This window comes from Uloborus diversus, chromosome 10 (assembly GCF_026930045.1).
Source record: "Uloborus diversus isolate 005 chromosome 10, Udiv.v.3.1, whole genome shotgun sequence".
Classification (NCBI taxonomy): Eukaryota; Metazoa; Arthropoda; class Arachnida; order Araneae; family Uloboridae; genus Uloborus; species Uloborus diversus.
The window spans coordinates 3,501,458-3,528,594 of NC_072740.1; the positions used below are offsets into that span (position 1 = coordinate 3,501,458).

The following is a 27,137-nucleotide window of genomic DNA, read 5'->3' on the forward strand; positions in this document are numbered from 1 at the left end:
TATATTAGGGTGGTCCTTATTTATAAGGAAAAAAAAATTTTTTCGAATTTTTTAGAAATTATTTGCCAGAATGTACCTTTATATAAGACATGAAAATGTAACAAATTTCAGCTCAATCGGTTAATATTAACACGTGCCGCATCGACGCTGAAGTTGTGAGATTCAATGTAAGGCAGTTATTACCTATAAGAACGACAATGTACGCTCGACTGTAAACATAAAATTACGCATTTTTTTTAAATTTTAGTATAAAAACATACTAATTAAAATGAAAACGTAAAATAAAGATATAGTTTATCCTAGTACTATATTTTTTATTTATTGAAATGATACATCCACTTCAGATACATATTTTGGATTTAAGTAAGCCTCCTTTTGTGGCGACTGGGAACTCTCTCCGGTACTCCTGAACAACCTGAATAAAAAAAAATAATATTGAATGTGTTTTCTAAACCTAGCCTATATAATGTGTTCAAGAAAAAAATAACAAAAAATTAAATTTGTTTATACATACCTGTATCAAAAATTGTTTTTGATGTTCATTTTTCGTCATTTTTTCATTGTAATCCTCAATCAACTTGACTCCTCTTTCTGCAATATCATTTGTACATTTTAAGGTTGAAATGATATTTTTTCCTGTGCGATAATCCTCTCTGTTTTCCCAATTCAGCGGATCGTCCTGAAGAAATTCAACACAAATACCGAATCGTTTAAATAACTGAAGTGAATTGGCGGACAATAATTCAGTTGGTAGATCTTTTTGAACAAAATTTTGGACATCTCGGATTTGCAACGATAGTTTTTTCTCAATGACTTCTGTCTCTTCATTTTCTTCTTCTTTTTCATTCACAGTTTCTATGTTTTTACTTGCACATTCCATAATTTTTTGAGCCATTCTAATTTTTTCAACTCTCTCAATTCTATCGTCAAATATTGCCATGGCAGCACACTCTTCACTTAGATACCATAAATGGTTTAAAAATTTTGTTATTGCAATGGTTGCAATGTTTTCATTAATATTTTTAAATTTAACCAATTTTCTCAAAAAATATATATCATTTAGGGGAGCTCCTGTAGTATTCGTTGCTGAAAACCAGGCCTCTACATAACAGTATACAACGAAAACGCAAATTTCTGCATTCAGTTTGGAATTATCCTTTCTCATTTTCATTTGATCGCGAAATAAAAAAAGTTTTAAACAATAAATCGCTTTAGACATCCATCTCGCTAAATGATATGCACCGGGGGCCCTAAAACTCACATTTGTTTTATCTCCCAAAAAAATGAGCGTCAATTGCAAAAACTCTTTGTAGTCATCACGTGGTTGCTCTTCTGCAAGTTTCTGTTTCACAAAATAAATAATTTCGGGCGCTACATCTTTCAGTGCATTATAAACGGCTTCATCGCTGGTATAATCTAAAAATTTCATTTTATCAATATTCTTCCAGTTTTCTTTAAGTGCTTTGAATTGAGCAATTTCAGGGCCGGATGTTACAATTGCTTTTGTCCTCGTGAATACACCAGCCAAAATGACCTCAAATATATGGTGTCGGCATGGAAGCCACAAAATATCTCGCCCTAACCTTTGTTGAAGCAGAACTGCAGCTCCTTTTATACGTCCAGTGTTTGATGCTGTAGTATCAAAACAAAAGGCTTGAATTTTTTCGGTTAAATTCCATTCATCAGTGATATGGAACACAGCAGAGCAAACTTCCGATCCTCCTGATGATGCAATTCCAGGTACTCCTAATAATTGTTCAAAATCTAAACCAACCGCGATCACAGGAAGCCGATCAATTTTCTCATTTTTTGTGATATCAGGCAATAATTTGGAATCCCAATGCACTTCAATAAAATTTGCATCATTTCCTACCGATTTTATTGATGAATATTTTATTTTCCGCAAAATCTCTCTATTTCTTTTGATAGACGATCTATTGAGAACAAACTCGGTGATATCTATATTAAGAGCTTCTAGGACGGCAGAAATAATATGCATTGCATCCCTGTCACTCACTTTACATTTGTCCAAGGCAGCGGCCAGGCGAGGTGTCATTAACGTCTTTCGTCCTCTCTTGTTTGAAGATGGACCCTGTTGAGATTCCGATATGAAATATATGTCATCTTCACTGTTGTCTTGATTTATCACTTTTTTCTGTGAATCTTCGTGTTCTTTATCTTCCATTTCAAAATGTCCAATCGAACAACTAGAATTTTCCAACAAATCTTCTTTTCTTTTCAACTCTGCAGCTGTGCGTTCTTCTTTCCGCTTTTCCTTACGTAATAATTTGATATCTACTCCCAACATACAACCTACTCTACCTTTCTCCCTTTGCTTAATTAAAAATTCTCTATCTTCGGCGATTTTAATCTCATTTAACGCATTTAAGGTGGCAATATCGAAAAGGTTGTCTAAAGCTTCTTTAAAATCATTTTCTTTTTCTCTCTGCCGTTCAGTATCTCTATTTTTAGATTTTTCTAAATTTCTGACATTATCGTACAAAGATTTTAATTTCGAAATACAGTTTGAACGGTTTTGAACTGGGATTCTTGCTTTTTTCCAAAAAACGACCACTTCATCAATAACTAAAGCACTGCTGTCATTAAGATTTAAATTTACCACTCTCATGTTATAAAAAAGTACACTCAAAACATCTCGTTTACATGGTAATTTACTACCGCAGATTTGATTTTTCATCACTCCAACTAGATAAATATTGTTCCGCAAAGTGGACATTTCAGCACTTTTATCAATTACTTATATAGCACGTCTTTTCTTATGCACTTCAAGTACGAAACTAAAACGAATGTAGCATTGAACAAATAATATGTAAAAACAAAATTGACTTGTCGAGACTTGTAGTCGCGCTTGTAGCGAATTCGAACGCACTTGGCGCCGACTCGTCGTAGCATGTTAGACAGTCAGATGCATGAAACTTCAAGGCCAATGCGGCACGTGTTAATATTATCGGATTGAGCTGAAATTTTGTATTTTTAATGTTTTGGTGTAACTGAACAAAATTACAAATAATTTTGAAAAAATATGAACTTTCGAAAATAAGGACCACCCTAATATATATATATATATATATATAGTTAATTAAAAAGAACACAAAAAAACACACAGCATATTTTAGTAAAAGTATTTTTCTTTGCTAAAGAAGTAATACTGGAATCAGAGGCCTAGAGTGGCAGAATACATTTACTCACTGGTTTAAAATTCAAGGGAACGTATTGTCGCCATACGTCCACTAATTCTTTGGTCAAATCAATGAATAACATTTTTTTTAAAGGTGTGTAAGCTCACCTAAAAGAGTCATTTTGATCAAGGAACCTAGTTGTAAAATAATAGATTTCTTTTTCAGCGGATAATACACAGGAAAATACGGTATATAATGTGCCTAAAAGAGCTTTCCTCACAACTCTATTAAAGTAGTAATTTTTCCTAATAACCAAGTTAGCATGAGATTTGAATAGCTTAAAACAATGACCCCATTGTCCTACTTTTCATGAAAAGTTTAACCCATTGACATCTTTTCTTCGATAAATTTAAACAGTGTTAGAGGATGTGACTCAGTTATTGAATCATGATTCTCTGGCTTTGCTACGACTATACATATTAAGCTTTTTGAGTCTGTGCTATAAACTAAATCTAAAAGTCCTCTTACTAGCTCTTCTGTGAACCGTTTGCAATAAAAAAATATCTTTCTTAAGACAAAGACTGAACAGCATACTCCAAATAAAGTCTTACCAAAAAGAGTTCTACTAGCTATGTAAAGTATACTAGCTGTGGTGTTAGCTTTTTCTGTGCAGATAGACAGTCCCTCTCTCCTCCCCCCCCCCCTAAAAAAGAAAATGAAAGAAAGCTTTTTTCTGTAGTCATAAACAGCTGCAGATTGTTTTCGTCCTAAAATAGACTTTATTAGGTGAATTCAGCAACATTAGAAAATACAGTTGAATACCTTTATAACACTGACCTATATAACCCAATTCTCTATAAACCGCAAGTAAACAATAAGTTTTGCAGTTTAAAAAAACCCTCTGTTCCGCATTGCAAACATATAAATTGTTGAGCTAGTTAAATTTTAAAAGTTTTTTATCTTCCTATCTTCATTCAAAGCTTTTAAAATCCTTGATAATTCACTTTCTTTCTATTGTGAAATACATTTATTTGTGAATGACAAGATAAAAAATTGTATAATTAGTGCTTTTTAATACTCATTGCAGTTAAAACTTATTATGAAGTATAAATATGGAGATATGTTCTGAATATTAGTTTCAAAACTTGTGAAATGATATATAACGCAAAAACTCTAGTCCCAAGGTGTACGGTATAACAGTCTTCTACTGTATTGCTGTAATAACTTAGCTCTTTTGTTTGATAATTTGTTTCAATTAGCACATCGAAGTTCATTCATTTTTATGTTACAGCCAGTATGAAATAGTTATGTATATGTGGAATGAAAAAGACTTGTAAAACATGTCTATACTGATGATATGTTCATTAAATTAATTTATTTTATTTGTTGATAAATACAGTTGTTTTTCTGCTCTCAACGCTGAACATATGATTAACATTTATGACTCTTTACTGTGTAGTGACCTTGAAATGTTGAGAAAGATCGAGAGACGAAGCCCTTTTGAAGATAACCCACCTATTAATGTATATCTGCGACGTGATGTTGAACAAAAGTAAGAATCTAAACAGTAATAATATCTACAAATTCTGTTTTGCATAAGTTAACTTTCTGAGCTATGTGGTACTGAAGTTGGTGCACCCTTTATTGATGTTAAAAGAATTCATTATCCACAAATTTACCGTCTTAAAGAGTCTTAAAATTAATAAACTAATAAAATAAGTGCTGTATTTTGTAAAATATTGAACTATATTTCTAAAACTTAGCATTATATAAGTTATAAAAGAACAAGAAAAGAGAAAGTATCTATAGAAGGTTAAAATGCTCTAATTTTAACACATAACAAGTGTAAAATCTATTTTTAGACAGTCCAATTTCTTTCAACCCATCCCTTCCAATTACAACAATCATCAAACTATCCAAGATCACTGAAACCTAACTTGTAGAAACCTGATTATTAGATCTATTCTCTTTAGATATGTAAATCAGTGGCTGGACTAGTTTTGTTCGGAAATCCCTCCTCCCTAGTTTTTGGTAATCTGTTTGCACAAGTTGCTGTGTATGTGTATGATCCAATAGTTCTCAAAATGGGTGCTTATGCACCCTAGGATGCCCCAGAGAGAGGGGGGGGGGAGTGGTCACGTAGTATCCATGATATCAATATGTGTACAGTCAACTTTGGATAACTTGAAGTCAGAAAGGACCGGCTAAAACCTTCGACTAATCGGTAGGGTTATCAGAAGTTCCTTTCCCAGCATTCTGAAGATTTTTTTAAAATTTTCTTTTTCAGGAATAGTGCATAGTGAATAGACTATAACTCTTTGTTTGAATTAATTATTATTGCTATGTTAAAATATATTTACTGATATTAAATTTTACTAAGATACTTCAAAAAGGATTTTTTAACCGCTGATATTTTTTATTGTATCTTAAAACGTCATTAGGTTTGTATATACTTGGTCCAATTTTTTCTCTTTTGATTTCTGTTAGCACTGCTTTAATTTTTTTTTCCTAAAAGTACATTATTTGAATCATCCAGAAAATAAACTCTACTTTTTTCAATTTTTGTTAAAATTTTAAGTCTCTCAAAGTTAGCCAGCAATAAAATTGTATATTGTCAGCCACGTTAAAAAGGAGCCCATTTGGCTACTTCTAATGTAACTTGAAGTAATGTTCCCTTTCACACAAACTAATAAGCAAAACAATATATCAAAGCAGAAAAAAACTATTTTTTCTTATTTTGGTTGCATTTTTATGTATAAAATGGAAATGAAACTCTGGTATGAACTTGATTTAAAGGGAGTACATTCGAGATATAAAGACAATATTGTATTAAAAACACTTAATTATTTAAGGATTGAATGAAAACTTCAAAATAAAGGAATATTTGAGTTATAAGGCTTCAAGTTCCAGAGAGTTAACTATATACAAATGGAGATAGATAAGATTGTTTCAAGAAAAGTCCTGTTCTTCAAAGAGTGTTTCATATCTAAAAAATATGGAAACCCCTGATGTAATCCATTTGCAATTAATGGAATTAAATTTTTTGCTTTTACATGAATTGTTATCGTATTTAACTAAAGTATAAATGTATGTGTGAGTTTTATTCATTTTTTAAAAGCTGTTAAATCAGTATCAATATTTGTCCTAATATTCCTGATTGTTTGATAAAAAATGTTTTGTCTTTCAGCGAAATACCATTAATTCTCTCAGAATTGGTTCCATGCAAGCACTAATTTTCGATTTTTCCTGAAGTGCATTCTTGGGGTTTAGATTGCAATTGTCAATTACTTAATAAAATAACTTGCTGCATTTTATCAGCAGTACCTCCCTCCATTGCTGCCATTAATTCCTATTGTGCAAGTTTGTTTTCAAGAGCAGAAATTGAAACTATTCATGCAAGTTTGTGATTGAGACTCATCTTTTAATTTTCCAAGTGATTTTTTAAAACGTCTGCTAGTGGAATGAAATAACAAATGAACTACGAAAGGGGGGGGCATGGTTTCTAAAATGAGTGGTTGGATTTCTAATGTATAGGGAGGTAGTGCTAAACAATATGGGGGGGCCCATAAAAGTTTTTTGTGATGGGCCCCAAAATTTCTGTGCATGCCCCTGCTAATTACGTGAGAAATAACTCTTTAATAAACTGAATATGTGCTTCACTCATAATTACTTTTCCATTAACCTTTCCAGTCATTTTTGAGTTGTAACCGAGAAAAATTCCCGGGAACATTTAAAACTAAATCTCGAATTTAATTTCGATAATGTATAAAATAGGAACTCATAAAAACGTCTTTTGAAAAACGGGGGAGGGAGATTCCAAAGATGAACACATGCTTTGCTGAAGCAAGGTATTCATGCAAAGGTTAGAGATTTCAATCTTTTCAATTTAGTTTTTAAAATTGAAAGCTGCTCTAATTTATGCTGCATTCAAACTCTCAACACTTAACTGTAATAAATTATCAACTTATTTATTTTTTTTTAATTTTAATATTTTTTTAAAATCTCTAGTTTAATCTGTTATTAAATTACTGGCTGTTAATAGTTTTAAAGATAATACTGCGCTCTAGAAGAACAAGCATAAAATTAAAAAAGAATAAACTTTTTTGCCACACTGTTGCACTAGTAAACACAATGTTGATAAAGCCCAAATTAGCTACTGAAGATAGACATGCTGAATTTATATCCATAAACTGATGCCTTTATGCACTGAATAAGGGGTTCCTTGAAACCCCAAAACAAATATCTGAATTAATTTGCTAGTTAGTGCTTTATCAACATTGTATTCACTATTGTCACTAAGTAGTGAATTGTTAAACTTTTCATTTTTTTATGCTAAATATTACTACCATTTTCTATATAGTAACTTCATTTTAAAATCTGATAAATATCATATTGCCGTAGTATTTATTATGTAAGTCAAAATTTTATAAATGACACCTTTATACATGTAAATTTCAGCAGGAATGTTTGAAAGATAAACTTTCCTACAAAATAAATTCATAATGTTGTCACAGTTGTGCATTCCAAATTCTTAAGAGTAATTGTATCAATAAGATCTTTGTATGAATCTGAACAATATCAAATTTAGTGACCGTGGTGTGATGGTTAGGCGCTGGCCATCTAAGCCTGTGGACCCGGGTTCAGGCCAGCTTGAGGTGGCTAGTCAGTGGATTTTCAAGATGCAGAAAATAATCAGCGCCTATGTTTTATGATTATGCGGCATGTAAAAGATCCCTTGGGTATTCATTTAGCTTAGAATATCCCTCGCCTAAATTAAATTCCTAGTGCAATTTCACATCAAAAGAGAGCTCAGGTGCCTCCATCTGGTGAAAACTGGGCGTCAAAAAACTGCTTTGTCATGCATCAGTGCCTAATGGTGACACATGAAAGACTGATGCATTGTTGGAGAGCGCATTAGGTCTGATTATGGCCCAGACGCTTCTTGAGGTGAATCTCGTATACAGCCCCATTGGAAAAAAAAAAATCAAATTTATTAGTTATTGAACTTTATGGGTCTTTTTTATACCAATGTTCCCAGGAAAAAACAGCAAGCACCAGTAAATTTGATTATAACGTGCAATAATGAAATACAAAACTATACACATCCCTTATATTGGTACATGCAGATAGTATAGAGTTCAGTATTATATATTCATTGATATATATGGGTTATTCTTCAAAAAGTGTAACTTTTCTGTCACACACCTATTAATGTAAAAACTTTAAGGAACAATTCATTTAACAAAGCTTTTTAATTTTATCAAAAATATATCTGTTTAAACATACCAACAACTTTTTAATAACAATTTTTATTTTAATATATTTTTGGTTCACAACATGTGACTTCTCATCACCTCCTTGGCATGTCACACACCTGGTGTGACTGTTTATGCTGCTTAATAACTTGTTTAATTAAAAGAATATACTTATTTATTATTCCTTTCACAAGTGTCTCAAATATTAATTGCTTACGTATATTTAATTTTTAAATATTGTGTTTTAGTTTGTTTTTGTAGGATAAAGAATCATGTCACACAATAAATTCTCACCTCTATTACCCAAAAACAAAATGCCATGTCTCATTAACACGTGGCAGTATTGACATCCCATTTTATTTCCCATGATACAAGGGAAATATATACCCTTGCTTATTTTCAGCAGAAGTTGTGAGATTTTTGCCGAAAAACAAGAAGATAGATTTTGTTTTTAAAACTAAGTGTGGTTATTGTGAATTCTCACTTCCGTGAACTTGAATTTCAGGGACATAAATTAATGTAAAAAAAGAAGTGAGAATGTTTTTATATGCCCTGTATGCGCAGATAGTAGCAAAAAAGAAAAAAATATATTTCCCTGAAAAATGTATCCATTTGGTCTATCCATTAGGTTGGAAAAATGAGCCACTATCTATTTCTCAATCCCTATATTTTAGTGTTGTCCAAATCAAAATTCCTCGCCTCTGTAAGTCTCATCTCTGTGACCAATCTTATCAATGTCATTATTTCTGAGGTGAAAATAAATGATGGAGGAGAAAGACATCAATCTTAGGCATTCTGCCAAAATTATAGATTGTCAATATATTCTCAAATTTACTAACATGGGGCAACATAGAGCAAAGTGAAATGGTGAAACATATACTCTGCTTTTAGCTCCACCTATCTGGTATTATTTTAACTATATAGTACCATATGTAGTCTATTCCAGTCAGGAAAAAGTACTACTGAAGATTAAAGCAGTTGGTAATACAGGTAATTTTAAAAAATTGGTACTCATATTGTAATACAAATACAAATACAAATACAAAAGTGACGACCAGCAACAGGCTCTGGGCCCAGCTAGACTAGTCCTAGTCAATTTACAATAACCAGTGAAGATCAATGGCCCTCTTAAAACTGTCTACTCCTTTGCTCATTACCACCTCTTCCGGTAAGCTGTTCCAAGGTTCCACTACCCTGCTAAAATAATAATTTTTCCTAATATCCATGTTAGCCTGAGATTTAAATAGCTTAAAACAATGACCCCTTGTCCTGTTTTCAGTGCTAAACTTTAACCCCGTAACATCTTTCGTTTTAATAAATTTAAACAGCTGAATCATGTCCCCTCGGTCTCTTCTTTGCTCAAGACTGTACATTTTTAGCCTTCTAAGCCTGGAATCGTAATCTAAGTGGGAAAGTCCACTTATTAGCCTTGTAGCCCGCCTTTGAACCCTTTCCAATACATTAATGTCTTTCTTAAGATAAGGAGACCAAAACTGAACAGCATACTCCAAATGGGGTCTTACCAAACTTCTATATAAGTGCAGAAGAACTTCTTTAGATTTATTTGAAATAGATCTATTGATTGATTATGATATTGATTAATTTGTTGTAAGTCAGAAATACTGTTTTTGTTACTATAAAATGATAAAGTTCTTGTTATTAGCATTTAAAATATTAATTTAGACCTCCTAATACTCAATGCAGCAAAAATTTAGTTAATATTGAGCGTATTTGTATTTTAAATAAATTGTGCAATTAGTCAAGTACATGCAGGGCAAATTGGATTGGGCAATGTAAAATAGTTTACATGTACTTACTCAGTCATTTAATCTAAATCATTTCCATTTTCATTTATTAATTAGTTCACTTACATTCCTTCATTTAGTAATTGACTTATTTATTCATTCATTCACTTATTTTCTAATTCATTCATTCTTTTATTCATTAAATTATTCATTTTTTTGTTTCATTATCCTTTCAGTTATTCATTCAACCCTTTATTTACTGATTCTTTTGATCAAAAATATGTTTTATAATCAAATAGAAAATATTTCATTAGAAATTATATGATACTTATTTTTCACTTTGTCCCATGGAAAAAAAAAGTGAAAATTTTCTACTTTTTTTTTTGAAGACTCAAATTTACTGTCAAAAATAAAAAATACTTTCTCAACAAAAGTTTTATTATAAAATATAATGTTCTTTCTTTATGTACTGTAATTTTTAAGACAAACCAAAATGAATTCCGATTTGTTCATTTTGAAAAAACTCAGTAATCTTATTGGATAAAGCAACCAGCTTTTCGACGAATGTCCAAGTGGTTGGTTTGCTTCCCAGGTATGGAGTGCATAGGAGCTGGCTAAATCAACGTGCGAGGTGTATGAACTTGCTACTGAAGTCAATTTGCGAAAAGCGCAGTATCAGGTTCATTGATGTATGGAGTCATTGTAAACGGGATTGGATTGCTAGGGATGGCCTGCATCTGAGCTCTACAGGGGTCAAAATGGTTAGTGGATTAATTTTAGGGGGTTCGGAGTCAAAAAACTAAGTTGGAATGGAGGGCATGGTTCAAGCATCAGGTATCGAGAGAATGAAATTTTTTTGGGTATTGCTTGACATGGAAATAAAGTGACAAACAAGAGTAGTAATGTTAACAATTGTAATTTAGGAAATTTCAGGGTGTTAAATAGAAGCAACTTAGGCATGCTTAAAGTTTTCTATACCAATGCTCGCAGTATTAGGAACAAGATGGATGAATTGAATAGCATAGTTATGGATGAGAAGTTGGATGTTATTGGAATTACAGAGACATGGGCTACCGAATCTGATGCAGAGTTGTTACATGTTGCTGGGTATAATTTGTTCAGACAGGATGGAGTAGGTAAAAGAGGTGGTGGGGTTTTATTTTATGTTAGAGACAATTTTATTTGCAATGAATTGGTCGTAAATGATAAGCCTACTGATATTGATATGGTTTGGCTGGAATTGATGAGCAGTAAGGGCAAAAAGCTACGCTTTGGTAACATTTATAGACCAACTAATTCAAACCAGGGACAAGATGAACAGATGTACCGTATTATTAGTGACATGTCCAGTAAGGGATCCGTTATCATAATGGGGGATTTCAATTTTCCGGGTATTGATTGGAATAATTTTTATCCTGGTAATGGCAAAGAAGAGGAATTTTTAAAAGTAATTGGTGATTGTTTCTTAGATCAAGTTGTAACTCAGGGGACTCAAGGGGAGGCGATTTTGGATCTAGTTTTTTGTGACATAGGTAGTTTTGTTCAGGGGTTGTGTGTAGCAGAGCATATTGAAGATAGTGATCATAACAAAGCAATTAGGTTCCAGGTTAAATTTGAAGTGTGCAAAGATGATAATTTTAGGTTTGTGCCCAATTTCAGAAACACTGATTTTTTTGCACTTAGGCAGAGCTTGAAAGAGGTTTTTTCGCCCGGGATTGGAAAATAGTGACGTAGATCAGCAGTGGACGGAATTTAAGAATGAACTTGCTAAAACGGTTGGGGACTATGTTCTATTTAGGAGAAAAGGTGTTAGTACCAAAATTTGGCCCATGTGGTTCTCCAGGGAGACTAAAGAAGCTCTTAATTATAAGCAAGCTACTTTTCGTCAGTTTAAAGAAACTGGTCAGAGTGCGGAGAGGCTCCAGTATGGTAAGGCAAGGCGAAATTTTACGTATTTGGTACGGATTCAGAAAAGGGAATTGGAGTAAAGGCTGGCAGATGACATTGATGGGAACCCTAAGAGGTTTTTTGCTTGCACTAATTCTGGGAAAGCTCTAAACAGTCAAATTGGGCCTTTGGTTGATGAGTATGGAAATTTAATCCAAAACGATAGGGATATTGCAAATGTTCTAAATAAATTTTTTTCCAGTGTGTTTAACGATAACTGTATCTCAACAGTTGACACTAACAAGACACAAGCTATTATACAGCTTGAGGATTTTGTATTTTCCAGGGAGGAGGTTTTTATTTCATTTGAAAAAGATTAAAGCAACTAAAGCTCCGGGACCAGATAATATTTATACAAAAATTTTAGTTGAATGTGCAGAGGAATTAGTGGATGTTATTTTGAATATTTTCAATGCTTCTTATAACTCGGGGACGGTGCCAGAGGACTGGAAGCTGGCTAACTTAACGCCACTCTTCAAGAAGGGGTCTAAAGGTATTGCTGGGAATTATAGACCTGTAAGTTTGACTTAGGTGATTTGTAAGATTTTCGAAACTTTGATCAAAATTAAGATCATGAAGTTCTTAGAGACTAATAGTCTGTTGACTAGTTTGCAGTATGGTTTCAGGAAAGGTAAATCCTGTACTACTAATTTATTGCATTTCTACGACAAGGTTGCCTCAGCTTTAGATAACAAAAAATGTGTGGATGTTGTTTATATTGATTTTCAAAAAGCTTTTGACAGGGTACCACATGTTGCTCTTCTCAGCAAGTTAGCTGACATAGGAATAGGAGGAAAAACTTTACTTTGGGTTAGAAATTGGCTTACTGGTAGGAAGCAAAGAGTAGTTGTGAGAGGAAATAATTCTAATTGGAGTGATGTTTTAAGTGGGGTTCCTCAGGGATCAGTTTTAGGACCTCTTTTGTTTATTATATTTATGAATGACATCAATGAAAATATTTCTGGAAGCATGAATTGTTTTGCTGACGATGTAAAAGTTATGGGGATTGTCGAAAATGAAGAGCAAGTAATACATCTGCAAGAGGATTTAGATCATATTACTAAGTGGGCAGATAAATGGGGTATGGCAGTTAATGTAGGGAAATATCAAGTGCTGCACTTAGGTCGTGGAAATAAGCGTATGAGATATCGTTTACAGGGTTCAGTCAAAAATCAGGCAGAAAATGTTATGGATCTGGGTATCTTTATAAATCAGGACTTCAAGTTTAGTCAACAGTGCAGTATTGCTAGTAACAAAGCCAACAAAATGCTTGGGTTTATCAATAGATCTATTTCAAACAAATCTAAGAAAGTTCTTCTGGCTTTATATAGGAGTTTAGTAAGACCTCATTTGGTGTATGCTGTTCAGTTTTGGTCGCCTTATCTGAAGAAAGATATTTTTGTATTGGAAAGGGTTCAAAGAAGGGTAACTAAATTAGTTAGGGGACTCTCAGATTTAGATTATGATACCAGACTTAATAGACTTAACATATATAGCCTGGAGCAAAGGAGAGTCAGAGGGGACATCATTCAGTTATTTAAATTTATCAAAATGAAAGATGTAAATGGATTAAATTTTTGTGGGGAAAGCAGGACAAGGGGTCATTGTTTTAAGCTATTTAAATCTCAGGCTAACTTGGAAATCAGGAAAAACTACTACTTTAGCAGGGTCGTGGGCACTTGGAATAGCTTACCGGAAGAGGCGGTAATGAGCAAGGGGGTGGACAGCTTTAAGAGGGCCATTGATCTTCATTGGGGACTAATTAATTGACTAGGACCAGCCTAGCTGGGCCCAGAGCCTGTTGCTGGTCGTCACATTTGTATTTGTATTGTATTTGTATTTCACTTTGCCCCACATTCCCCTACTACTTTTTAACGCACATTTGAACAAAAAGGATAACTACTAATTAAGCTGAACTTTAATTAAGAGAGTTTAATATTAGACCTTCACTAATCATTAAAATAGCTCATTGTGTGCACAATTAACAAAATTAGTACTTTGATATTAAATTGGCCTTGGTTTTTAAACATTAAAAGTTTTTTCTTTTTTTTTTAAATTTCTGTGAACAAGACATTTTTTAATTTTTTTTATTTATGAGTAAAATAATTGGAACTTAGCTGGACCATTGTTTATGGTTACTTCTAGTAAGTAACACTTTCATGTAAGAATGAAAAAAAAACAAAAAACGGGTTTTGAAATTGAAAAAATATTTATGTTAAAAAGTTAGTTTCTGTAGAATGATCCATATGTACACTACATGCATTAAAAAATATTAAAAGTGTCCTGATTTTTGTTCTGATATTTTGGTAATACTGTGTCATGATTATTTTTTCAAAGCAACTACAAAGTCGCAAGTATTATATTTCACCTGTTTTGGGGATTATTCACAAAATTCATCTATCCACGTTTGTTTATCCCTCCATGCCACCCTATTTTGTGGATAATCAGGATTTTACTGTAGTAAATTTTATGTTTTATCCATGTTTCCACATGAATTTTGTATCAAACAGGTTTTTTTAATGCAAAATTTTTGTTTTGGTAATCATTACCAAAAGAATTTCTTCACAAAATAGTTAAAACTGGATAAAACAATTTGTTATCAAAAACTTACCACTCTACTTCTAATAAAAAAAAAAAGGTGGTTAATGTAATACTATTATAACTTTGTGTTGCTTATGTAATGATGATCCACACTAATCTAAGTAATGTTAACTATTATTGGATGTTGACTGAAATATGTAACTTCTTGAAATGTTACTTATTTGTTTTTCTGTTCATTAGATCAATTGAAGTTTGGGGAAGTCAAGAGGCCTTGCAACGAGAATTGAAGAAACGACAAGAAGAAGAGCGGCTTCATAAAGATAGTAGGTTAAAAATAGCTCAATGCATTTTTTCTATGTATCAAAATAGAAGATAAATACAGGGTGAGCACAATAGAACCCGATTGAAAAAAATTATATTTTCAAAACTACTGCACATATCATCATCTCAGAGCAACAGTAAGATATCTTAGTGTTATTTCTGGGATTAGATATCTTACTGTTGCTCTAAGGCGACGATATTTTAATAAATCATACAAGAAATGAAGGAAAAATTTACCAATTTTTTTCCCCTAGGTTTTTTTTTTTTTAATTTTTTTTTCCGCAGCGAGCCTAGTTCAAATCCTCAATTCATTTTCATGGTAAAATAATGGAGTCCTATTTTCCTCTTAAGCTATGCCAAAAAAATGTTTCTAGTGATAAAATTTTCTTATCTGCTAATCATTTATATTTGTACATGCTATAACATCCTAGATCAAATTAGGTTAATATTTTATGAAGAATTATGCAGAAAAATAAAAGATAGATGATTGCACAAAGCAATATATATATATATATATATATATATATATATATATATATATATATATATAACATGAGATACATTTTAAGAACATTCTAAATATAAATTCGAACACACTGAAAGAAAAATGTAAGAATAAACATTAAAGTGTTTATTCTTTCCTTCAGTTCACATTCTGATTATTGATTCCTTTTGAAGATTCACTCGAAAACTCTTTCGTTGTTTAATATACAGGTATGTTTTCATGTTCAACTTTCCTCGAAGGGGAGGGTAGCAAGTTATTGGAGCCTTCCCTCTTGCTAAACAGAAAGGACCTTGTGAACTTAGGGACTGGTCCTCCCCTTGAGAAAGTAGTATCAGTCCCTGGTTCATATTTTTCATTTTGGTGTTGTTTCCCTGTTCGTGCTTTTTGCAAGAACAGGGAAACAACACAACATTATATATATATATATATATATATATATATATATATATATATATATATATACACAAATACATATGTGTGTGTATATATATATATATATATATATATATATATATATATATATACACAAATACATATGTGTGTGTATATATATATATATATATATATATAAATTTTTTTTGAGTGAATTTCACCTCCTATAAAAATAAATGTCTAGCAGATTTGAAACTGAAGTTTTTATTTGTTTTATAGGCACATTTTGTTTTTAATTTCTCCAGTTTTTGGTTTAGGAGTTCCCTCTTTTTTTGCTTTTTGGCAATCTCATTCCTGTAATTCCTAATACCCTATTTTCTTGCATATTATACATTGTGGCCTATAATCCACAGATCCTAAAATGGGTGTGAGATTTTTTTTTGTATAATCCCTGTTAAAAAAAAAACTTAGTTTTGATTTAACATACATTTTTTGCAACTAAATTAAAAATGAGAATCAGTAATTATTTTCAAGGTGTAGCAAGGGACGGATCCAGAAATTTTTGTATTAGGGGTGATAGTGTTTTTTCTTTACCTCTTACTATTTATCTGATTTACACCTGCCAACATCACTTCATTTGGGCTGCCACATCATTTTTATTAAAAAAAAAAAAAAAAACTAAAATCTAGAAATTTAGCTAAGGCAGTCCCCAAACCTGTTCTTTTCCTTTCCTATGAAAGAGTTTTCCTAAATTGTGTTATAGAAATTCAATTTCATGATAATTCAGAAAAATTTTTCACAATCCTCTCTACCTAATGTCATGGAAGGTCCCCTAAAATTGTGCTTTTTGAAACATCAGTTTCGAAAAATTACTGGAGGAAAGTCACTCAAACCATTCTTTCCCCTAACACTATCTGAGATGTCTACAATCGCGTCTTTCAGACTTAAATTTTTAAAAATGCTCCAGGAAAGGCTTTCAAACCACTCATCCTAACGTCTCAAAAGATTGACTAAAATTTCCTTTTTTGAAACTTCAATTTCAAAAAGTCTCCGCAAGGGAGACTCGAACCGCATTCTTTTTCTTAACATCATCAAAGATGCCCTACACTTTTGTTTTAGGACTTCAATTCGGAAAAAATTGCAGGTGCAGGATTTCTCAAGGGAGGGGCGATTGCCTCCATCGCCCCTCCCTTGTATCTGTCCTTGAGGTATGGTAAAAATTAATTTTAAAAGTGATGTGAAAAATAATCCAAAAAATAATGGTTTCTTATTGAAATCATGATTAGAGTACGCTAATTACTTACAGAGTCAAGACAAAGAGCGAGACGATTAATCTTGTGCATATGGAGGCTTCTTCCTTGACTGTATGCGTGTTTATTTTGCACAGCCTGAATCACGTAAGAGGAAAATTCAAGCTGTATAAAATATACAATCCTACATCCAAGGAGTCTCTAATGGCAAATCCTGCTGTAAATTGAGGTTTGATGCTTTCACTGTTAAAACTACAGGTTGCATTTGGCACTTTTCAAGGGTGAAAAGCTTGTTCACCAGCGGCACTCTTTACGGTGCCAAAATTACACCCTTAACACGGGCGAAAAACTGGCACCCTTCACCCAGCGTGCACTGCGGTGAAAAGCGGAACCCTATGGCAGTACATTGGCACCCTCTGTTTCCTGTTGCTGAGCCCCACTGTCCCCTTCTTTTTTGTGTGCATTTCCGTAAACCATTGTATACATTACTCTTTATTATTTTGAGTTATAAAAAACTAAGTCTTGGTACATTTTCCACATTCAATAGTTCTGAAAATGATTAAAACTTGTACTTTAAGGCATTTGATCACATTTCAACTTTCGAACATAGTTTAGAAGTGTTCATAACTTAAATTTGTCTGCTGTGCACTAATTTTCATACATCCACTTGGATTGCTCAGTAATTTTAATATGTTATTGACATTTACTGCAGCACGATTGTACCGAGAATGAAGAGCGTAGGTACTATATGTAAATCATTTACACGAACAATAAATATTGAATTATATTGCAATCATGGGAAAATAAAATCTTTTCATCACGTTTGAAATTTTAATCAAGAGCACCAAATTAGTATGTATGTATATATGATTCGACATTTAAATATCCGTATAGAATATAAAAGAGCATAAGTCTTTCAATAAATTAAAAAGCCAAAACAATTTCTAACGAGTTATTCATTCTTACTATTACTAGAACGACAAAAAAAGCTCAGTCATTCGCTTTAAGCAATAACGCCGAGGAAAGCTAGTTAACTTAAACACGAGATGATAAATAAAAAAAAGTCCAGACTGAAAAGAAATTTCTTTTTCTCAATCCGCTTTCCTTTTTTTTTTGTGCTTTTATGTTTTTGTTATTTGCATCATCGTAATTAGAGTTTCCGTTCACTTGCCGAGTGCATGACATTGCTAAAAATAAATCTCTTAGTTAAAAATCCACAAGATTGTCGACAATACAAGCAAGTAAAACCACATATTCAAAATTAATAGTTGAAATAACTTTTCAAATGTACTGGTGAAACGTACAGTACGCGAAACACCGAAACACATACCCAAGATCACATTAATTACAATTCTTTAAAGAAAGAAACAGCTTTATTCTTACTAGGTGGCATGGTTAAGATGCAGCATTATAACACAAATACAATTGCAAGAATAGTGCTTTTAAAAGAATTTAAAACTACTCCTTGACCAAATACAAACTCTAAAATTAACCCCCAATAAAAGTTAAACTACATTAGTTATTACACGGCCAGAGTTTCCGCCTATACATATTTACAAGAGCACCAAGCCCAAATAACTCTCTGCTTAAAATTAACTAATATGAAATTTGCATTTTACACACATTAAAATAACATTAGCCTATAACAACATAATACCACAGTTAGCACAAATTAAAAAGTTCTCATGTAATACATTAAAACATTACTTCACAGGGGTTGAATTCTACGACGAGGCATCAAACACTAAAAATCTCACACGCTGTACAAAAGGCACCAATTCGACCTTGCTTCAAAGATCTAGCGTAGGCTGAATGATTTGAGGATTCGCCCGCTGCCGATAGCTCCGAACTCCAATTCCTGCTATTCATTTTCACGGGCCACAAGACTTGTAATTTCCATCCATCCGATGCGTTTATTAGCTCCCAGGTCTGGTCCATGGGGCCTCCACTTCCGACACAGCGATGAATTTAGTCTGGCAGGAGACTCTGATAGATTCTTGGTTCACTTATGTGATGCCGAGACTTCACATCTTAGCGAGGAACATTTATCTGCACTTAACCTTGCAAAGGGCCATCCCCACATTCACCATTTTAACGAAACTCGAGAGGCTGTTTCAGCCACGCATGCAAGGCGAGATGATATGCGTAAAAAAGGAAACTTTAGCTCTTTCGTACTGCCTTGTATCCATTGCGTCATTTCCAACTGTTGCCACTACGCTTTTGGGCAGTACACAAATATCATTTAATTTAAGCGTTTTGATTATTAAATGTTACTTATCCGGTGCTGATAGCTATTTTTAGGTAAAATTTATGCATGATAGAAATAGCAAATGTACATAACGGCTAACTGAAGAATCAACATACCTTTGAAACACTTTTAAATATGTTCAAAAGCCTTAAAAGCTACATTATGCTCAAATGCCTGTACTTACGCGAAACTTTGTAGAGTAAATCGCAGAAACTTATGAGTTTTAATCCAATTTCGTACTTCATTCAATGGGAAAGTGCATGTGTGTAACTATTCTTGTGTCCGCCATTGATTGTGGTTGAATGATGTCAGAGCGGAGAGCGCATGCGCCAGCGTTTCACCCATGCATTTAGGAGGTCCGTTTTCACATTTATTAGCGTCATTCACCTTGATCACATTTCCTAGCCTCTATTGCACCCTGAGGCCCCCTGTTTTTACCCCAGGGAGCCAAATAGTTAGTCAAAGGCACCCATAGTTTCGACAGTGTTGTTGTGGAGAAAAGAAAAAGCACAGATAATCTGCGGCAGCATATAGTCTACATCTCATTAATTTTACACTTTTTAAACTGATCCTCCTCGTATAATATACTGGAAAATATGATAGACAGTGAAACCTCTTTGAGCGGCCTCCCCTCTTAACGGCCAATTTTTTGCGGCACGAATTTTTTGGCCCAATGACTTAATGTTAAAAATACCCCTAGCAACTGCCACCCAACTCTTCTTAACGGCTGCCGAGTGAGTGTGCCCATCCCATTTTTCAGGAAAATTTATTCACTTCTTGTTTCTAATATGCATCCTATCGGTTTAAGGAGGAGAAGTGTTATTGGCTGTTAACTAATTCCAATAATTTTGGAGTAGAATCGTCACTCACGTTTATTTTATTAGTTGGTCAGTGTGTGTCTGCGTGATTGACGTAGGTGGCAAACAGCACTGTTGATGAATATTTTTATGGATCTCGAACAACGTATTGAAGTTCTGAGCAATACGAGCATGCATAACTGGCAAGTAGAGGACAATTTCGAATTCTTCTCAAGCACGAAACAGCAATGGAGTGCCTTGATATTTACAGCACCGACTGGGAAAAATGTCTTCTGGTTAACGAGTCTGTAGAAAATTAGTGTTTTCAATTAAATTCGTGAAAATTGCAACACCATGAAGGAAGCATCATAGTTGAAAGAAATTTAATACACAGTTGAGTGGTAATGGTACAAATAATGATTTACATTTTCAAACCAAACAAAAAATAAAAAGAGATAGAAATCAGTATTTTGTCTGGCCACCACGCGCTGCAATAAGAATTGCTACACAACTTAGCATGGAGTGAAACAAAGTTTGAATATCTGCCTGCGGAAGAGTATTCCATATTGTTTGTATGTGCAACCAAAGTTTGTCTGTCGAAACAACAGGACGAGGATCACGAGCGAGACGCCGCCCAACGAAATCTCACACATGTTCAATCGGTGACATATCCGGGGAATATGCAGGCCAAGGAAGAAGGTGTACCTGCCTTTGAATCAAGGTAGTATTTGACAGTCCTGGCCACATGTGGACAGGATTATCCTGCTGGAATACAGCCTCTGGCAATCCTTGCAGTGGGGCTGTAAAACTTAATTTATGTATCGGGTACTGTTCAAATTGCCCACAATTCATAGCAATTGTTATCATCCATAATATGCTATCGCACCCCAAACCGTAACTCCGGGTGTTCGTCCACTGTGGCGTTCGATAATGCACTCCGGAATGTGCTGTTCACGGGCATAGCGCTTGAGACGAATTCAGCCATCATTATGCCACAAATTGAAGCAGGATTCATCAGAAAAGACGACCTGTTGCCAATCAGCAAGCCAGCTCCTATGCTGTTGGTCCATTGTAGCCGCAAGCGGCGATGGTTTTGCATGTAAGGAATCCTGTATAAAGGAATCCTTGCGCACAGCCCATGCTGCAGCAGACTTCTCCGAATTGATGAAGCCCACAATGAAACACCTGTAGCTGTTGACCACTGTGCTGCCAATTGTCTAGAAGAAACTCTGCGAACTGTCCGTGCCATACGCACCCGGTGTCTGCCATCGTAAGCTGACATCACATTTCGGGGTCCATTCCTGGATTTCCGAGCTGTCCGCCCACTGCTTCTAAACGCAGGATTGTGCTGCTGTTACGCTGCACACAAGCAGCTACTGCACAATAAGACAATCCAGCTTCACAAAGGCTGACGATTCTGCCCCGTTCAAACTCCGAAATTTGCTTAAATTTCGCTTTCTTTCGTCGAAGAGGCATAGTAAAGATTCAGTTAATGTTTACACTAGCATATAACCACTGATAATCATACATGCCTCGCTAAAGCTGTCTATTTATACTCGGTTCGATCCGCCGTTCAGAGGGCGCTGCTCAGCAATTGCATGCGCTAGCAGTCTGCAATTCTAATCATTTGCATATGATGCCCTACTTTACAATTCCTGCAATTTTCAGCTCACTTGCATAAGTCCTTCGTGGTGTTGCAATTTTCACAAACAGGAGTGTATGTAAACAATAAATAGAATGTAGTACTATTTCCTCTTTAGAAAATCTTAAACTTCATTTTATGTGTTAGACTTGCTTATATTATGTATTATAGAAATTATATTGCTACTGTAACAAAAACCCTTTAAAGCAGCCTCCCCTCTGAATGGCCGAAAATGTACGGAACGGAGGGGTGACTGCTCAGAAAGGTTTCACTGTATTACATAATATACAATGAAATATATTTAGTTTCATATCTTATTTTTTTGTGAGTTAAGCCAGGGGTACCCTTCATAAGAGCAATCATGCACCCCATTAAATACTACAGAGCCCCTTCCAAGAGCAAGAACTCTCCAAAAATGATCTCCCAAATTTCTCTGAAAACCTCCTTAAAAGTTTCAATGATGCTATCTACTCCATGACCCTCCCTAGGTAGCTGACCCCTGGTGACTTTTCCTTGCCACGAAAATATCTTAACTAATATTTTTTAATCATCCATATGTATTGTTTTTCTATGTACTAATTTGCTAGAATGTTTTGATATACATTTCTAAGTATATTTTGGAAAATGTTTACAGCCCTTTTTAATGTGAAAAGAATTTTAAAGGAATACACAAGGTCAACCATGCATGAAGAAGAACGAAAGGTAAAAATTCTGATTTTTTCTGATTTTTTATTAGTTCTGAAAAGTGTGAGAGTAAGGATTAAGTTTTTCTTATGAACTTACTTTTATACGTGTGCATACTTTTATAGTTGACTCTATTTATACATACTTTAGGAACTTTTTTGCTTTTAGATAATTTCCAAGTGTTTTTTTTTTTTTTTTTTTTTTTTGTTACCCTGTTAAAAATTATGGTGCTGAAACAAATCATAATATTCTGTGTTCAAAGTGCAATTCATGTGTGCTCTTCGTTTAAAAAAATTAAATGAATAAATAAAATTTGAGAAAGTTTAAATTGTAAATTAAATATGTGATTGTTTTTTTTATAATTCATTGTTGCAGGTTTTTAACCCCAGATTTAAAAAAATTTTTCAGTACATGCAATCCAGAATAGAGTAATGATTAGTGTGAAATGTAAATAACAAGGAGGGATTTATTGATCCTCTACTCTTACAATCGAGGAACTCTGAATTTCAGTGGAATAATTAGAACATTGACACATTGAACTTAATCATAAATTTATTCATTATTTCTGTATTAAGTTTTGTTTTTTTACAATTATTTCAATTGCAATTCTAGCCATTTTTTAAATTTTCTGAAGAGACAAAAAGCAATTAGAGATAGAACTACTTTTCAAAGAAAATTGGTTTTTGACCTGATTGAGCCAGATCTGTTTCAATTCACTCTGTAACATGACAACATCCACCAAGAAATAGTAATTACATGAAAAACAGATTTAAAATGTTTGCTGGTTGAACTGATTTTAATTCTTAATGTCTGAAATACAGGGTGACAAGAAATAACTTGGACACATATATGGTATTTTTGGGAATAAGCGCCGCACCCGGTGTAAGCGCCGCATCGTAATATATTCTCAAAGAATTTTTTTTTAAATGTATGCACCGCACCTTCAATATGCGCACACCCAACATTAAACAACTTAAAAGCACAACATAGTAGTAAAGAAAGCTGGATTAAAAGTAAATAATTTTTTTTTGTTTCTCATTATAATTTTTAATAAACTATTGATGCAGTGAGAAGCAAAAGGATGCAAGTGGCAAAATTTAAAATTTGGAGATAAACAGGACTAATTGTGGGTGAACCCCTCCTATATCTTGGGGCAAGATATAGTACTAGTAGCCCTGGTAGGTTCCGGTATACAGCTTGATTTAGAAAAAAAATTCAATGAAAGCCTACCTAGGATCTGATCTTTAAACGTGTTTTACTCAAAACTTCAAAATGTCCACTTGCATCCTTTTGCTTCTGACTGCTTCAATTATGAAATATTTTTAAAAATCCTCATTTTGCACTTTTAGCCTTTGCGTTCCTCGATTGGCCATCATTTCCAATGATTAATTTATCCATTTTCCAATGGCAAACGCACTCTCGTTAATGTCAAACTCTCTGGCAGCAAGTTGCTTCTGCCTTTATTACCTTAAAGTTAAAGGCTGCAGTATAACTTTTTAATCGCTTAGGAGCCATTTCAAAAGCAACTCTGAAAAAATCCCATAAAAAAGATAAGCCAAGAATGCACGAACGACAGCAAAAGATGCAACGCAACGATGTGAGTGAAGAATAAAATTAGAGCTAGGAGACAAGTTTTCAATTAAGTTGCTTGACCGAGCAACCCACTTTTGGGAGGGCAGTGGTATATTCCCTTTACAAAATTGGACATCCATCCCCCTCCCTTACTAGTACTTTTGCTGCCTCCTCTCCCTGACCCTTTTGCTCCAACGTGATAAGGCTTGCTCGCCCACGTGGATCAGCGTTTCTCTCCTCAGTGAAACACGTGCAGTCACTGACAACTCGCCTTCCCTCCCCCTCTTTGCTTTTTTCGTCATCCAAGGTCAAAGGATTTTTTTGCCTTTTTTTCTTCTATGTGCCGCGGCGCTTATTCCTGAAAATACGGTAGTGCATTATAATTTTAATGCTGGTGAAAATGTTGTGACCAAACTTCAAAATAAATATCAATACAATATTTTGTCTAATATATTTACAAATTTTCAAAGTGTCTACCTTTAGCCTTAATACAGAGCTCTAAACGTGTCTCAAAACTTTCATCTGTGGGCCACAACTCACTTGCTGATATTTTATCCCATTCCTTGCATAAGGAATTCTTTAGGGTTGAAAACGTTTTATGAGGTTTAGCACACACCCTTGTCCAAATTGTGGTCTTTGATGTCGTTCAACAAAGAAGAATGCTTGGAGACAAGGGTGTGTGCTAAACTTCATAAAACTTTGGCATCCCTAAGGAAATCCTTATCCAAGGAATGGAGTAAAATATCAGTAAGTGAGTTACAGTCCATGGCCAAAAATTTTGTGGCACGTTTTAAGCTCCATATTTCCTTATAAATAGTCTTCTTAAAATGGTTATAAATGGTTCCTTACAAATTATGCCTAAAAATATTAGGTGCAGCAATTTATTCCAACGATTTTACATTATTGTTAGATAGAGACACTGCATAAAACTGAACAATGGCATCATTTGGGAGTGCTAATTAAATATTAAAACCCCTATCAGTACAAAAATAAATGTTAACACGTCCAAACTTTCGGTTATTGCTGCTTACATATAAATTAATAATGCAAAAATCACTAGTAAATTAATGTCATTACTCAGTCATGAGCTTTATTTATTTCGTAAAATCAAATGCTATTTCCTATGCATAATGAAGTTCATTCTGGATTTCAAACTCAGTTTTGTTTTATAACTACTATTCATAATTTTTTTCATTCTCAATTGGTTTGATACAATCAAATATAACAAAACAACACAAAAATAACACATACTTTCTAACGAATTCACCAATGTTCGGCCATTTTCAGCGCAAAACGCTTTGGGTCGATCGCACATGCAAAATGGGCGATTCGATTTGTGGCAGAAAAGGGAAAACAGACTGGTGCATGCGCAAAGAGATTGAGAGAAATATTGCCGGCAAGCTCTCGCGACAAAATAGGGAGAATGCATCTTGGAATTTCGATTATTTTATTTACTAAACAATGACAAGAAATTATACGATTTCTCATACACTTAGAATTAATTTCAATGTTAGGAAGTTTTATTATTACTATAAAATAACTTAAACATATTAAATAATAAGTAATTTTTATCTTTTATGAGTATATTTTTCTATTATTAAATTAAGTTTGATTTTTTTCTTTGAACTATGACAAAATGCAACAGTATTATTATTAAAGACCATACTACAATCCTCCCTTGTAATAAAAAAATGACCTTGACAAATAATTAATTGTTAAAATAATCATTCTTAAAATTAAATAGATTAATTAGGAATTAAACTATTTCATTTTAGGGATTAAACATCCTGATTAATTAGGGATTTTTAGCCTTTCCAAACTAGAATTATTATATAAACACTAATGAAATAATAGTAACAAAATGAACGAATTCTCAATTTTTTACAAAATTCTACAGTAAAGGAAATTTTCTGATCAAATTCTATAGAATTTTATAGAATTTAATATGTGTAAGAACCTTATGCTCAAATTCTATAGCAGTTTCTATAGAACTTTGTAGAAGAAATTCTCCATAGAAACTTCATTCTCAAGTTCTATATGGATATCTATAGAATTATTATAGAAATAATTTCTATAGAATTCTATTAAGCTCTATCAACATTTTCATAAGGGTTATAGCTAAAGGTAGCCACTTTGAAAATTTGTAAATTTATCAGACGAAATAATGTATACATCTTTATTTTGAATATTGGTCGAAATATTTTCATTAGCATTAAAATTATAATATACTATGTGTGTCTAAGTTATTTCTTGTCAACCTGTATTGTCAACTAGTAAAACCCTTAATAACTTACTTTTCTTCTTTAAACCAATTTGTTAAATGTCCACCATGGATTGTATTTTCAATATATTTTTCCACCCTGAATTATAAAACACTAAAATTTACAAAAGATGCTTCTAAAACTTAACAAATCGTCATGCATTTTCATTTGTACTTTTAGCGTCAAGAGATGATACTAAGAACATCTGGAAGAGTTGTGATGACTGCTGTGATAATGTAAGAATCCAATTACTATTAGTTATTGCAAATTGAGAATATTTGTAATATAATTCTCTTGATGAGTTGACGTTTTTTGCTGTATGTTTCCTGTACTTTGTTTTTCACTCCTAAATTTTGTATGTTGCTACTTTTCCCAAAATATTCTATTTTTCTTCTTTTCTGGAACTTACAAACTCCTTATTTCTTCATTTAATCTCGCATTATACTATTACGTTCAAAATTATAAGTTAAAGTGAAGAGTTGATTTTGTCATCTATTATTAATTCATGTATTTGTTTTTTAAAAAGGTTTTTGAAAAATATTGCCATTTCTGAGAAAAATGGCTATTTTGTTTTCATGTGACTCTATCACTCACAATGTCTTGTGATTTCAAAATCCATATTTCATTAAATGACAATATTACTGATAAAATACAAATTGAAAACTTATTGTTGTATTCACATGTTTTGAGTTTCATGAACCCCTTGCAAAAAACTTAGAACTTTCTGACCCTAAGCGTACAATGAAGTCACAAACTTCATTGTAGCTGCTACTTAGTTTCCAGAAACTCAAAACGTATGTGCTGCAAAAAAACGTCCCCTTCTAACTAAAAAGCACATGAATTCAATAATTTTGCAA

At 33.3% G+C, this 27,137-nt stretch overlaps 1 protein-coding gene across 2 annotated transcripts in view; it reads left to right on the forward strand.

Annotated features, from left to right (window-relative positions):
* LOC129231845 (proton-coupled zinc antiporter SLC30A9, mitochondrial-like) overlaps nucleotides 1-27,137 on the forward strand; it is a 127,288-nt gene that overhangs the window by 44,688 nt on the left and 55,463 nt on the right. For both annotated transcript variants that reach the window (XM_054866227.1, XM_054866228.1), the window contains 4 exons: nucleotides 4,600-4,692; nucleotides 14,869-14,951; nucleotides 22,398-22,465; nucleotides 26,461-26,516. In XM_054866227.1, the coding sequence (XP_054722202.1) occupies nucleotides 4,600-4,692; nucleotides 14,869-14,951; nucleotides 22,398-22,465; nucleotides 26,461-26,516 (300 nt within the window). The remainder of the gene's footprint in view (nucleotides 1-4,599; nucleotides 4,693-14,868; nucleotides 14,952-22,397; nucleotides 22,466-26,460; nucleotides 26,517-27,137) is intronic.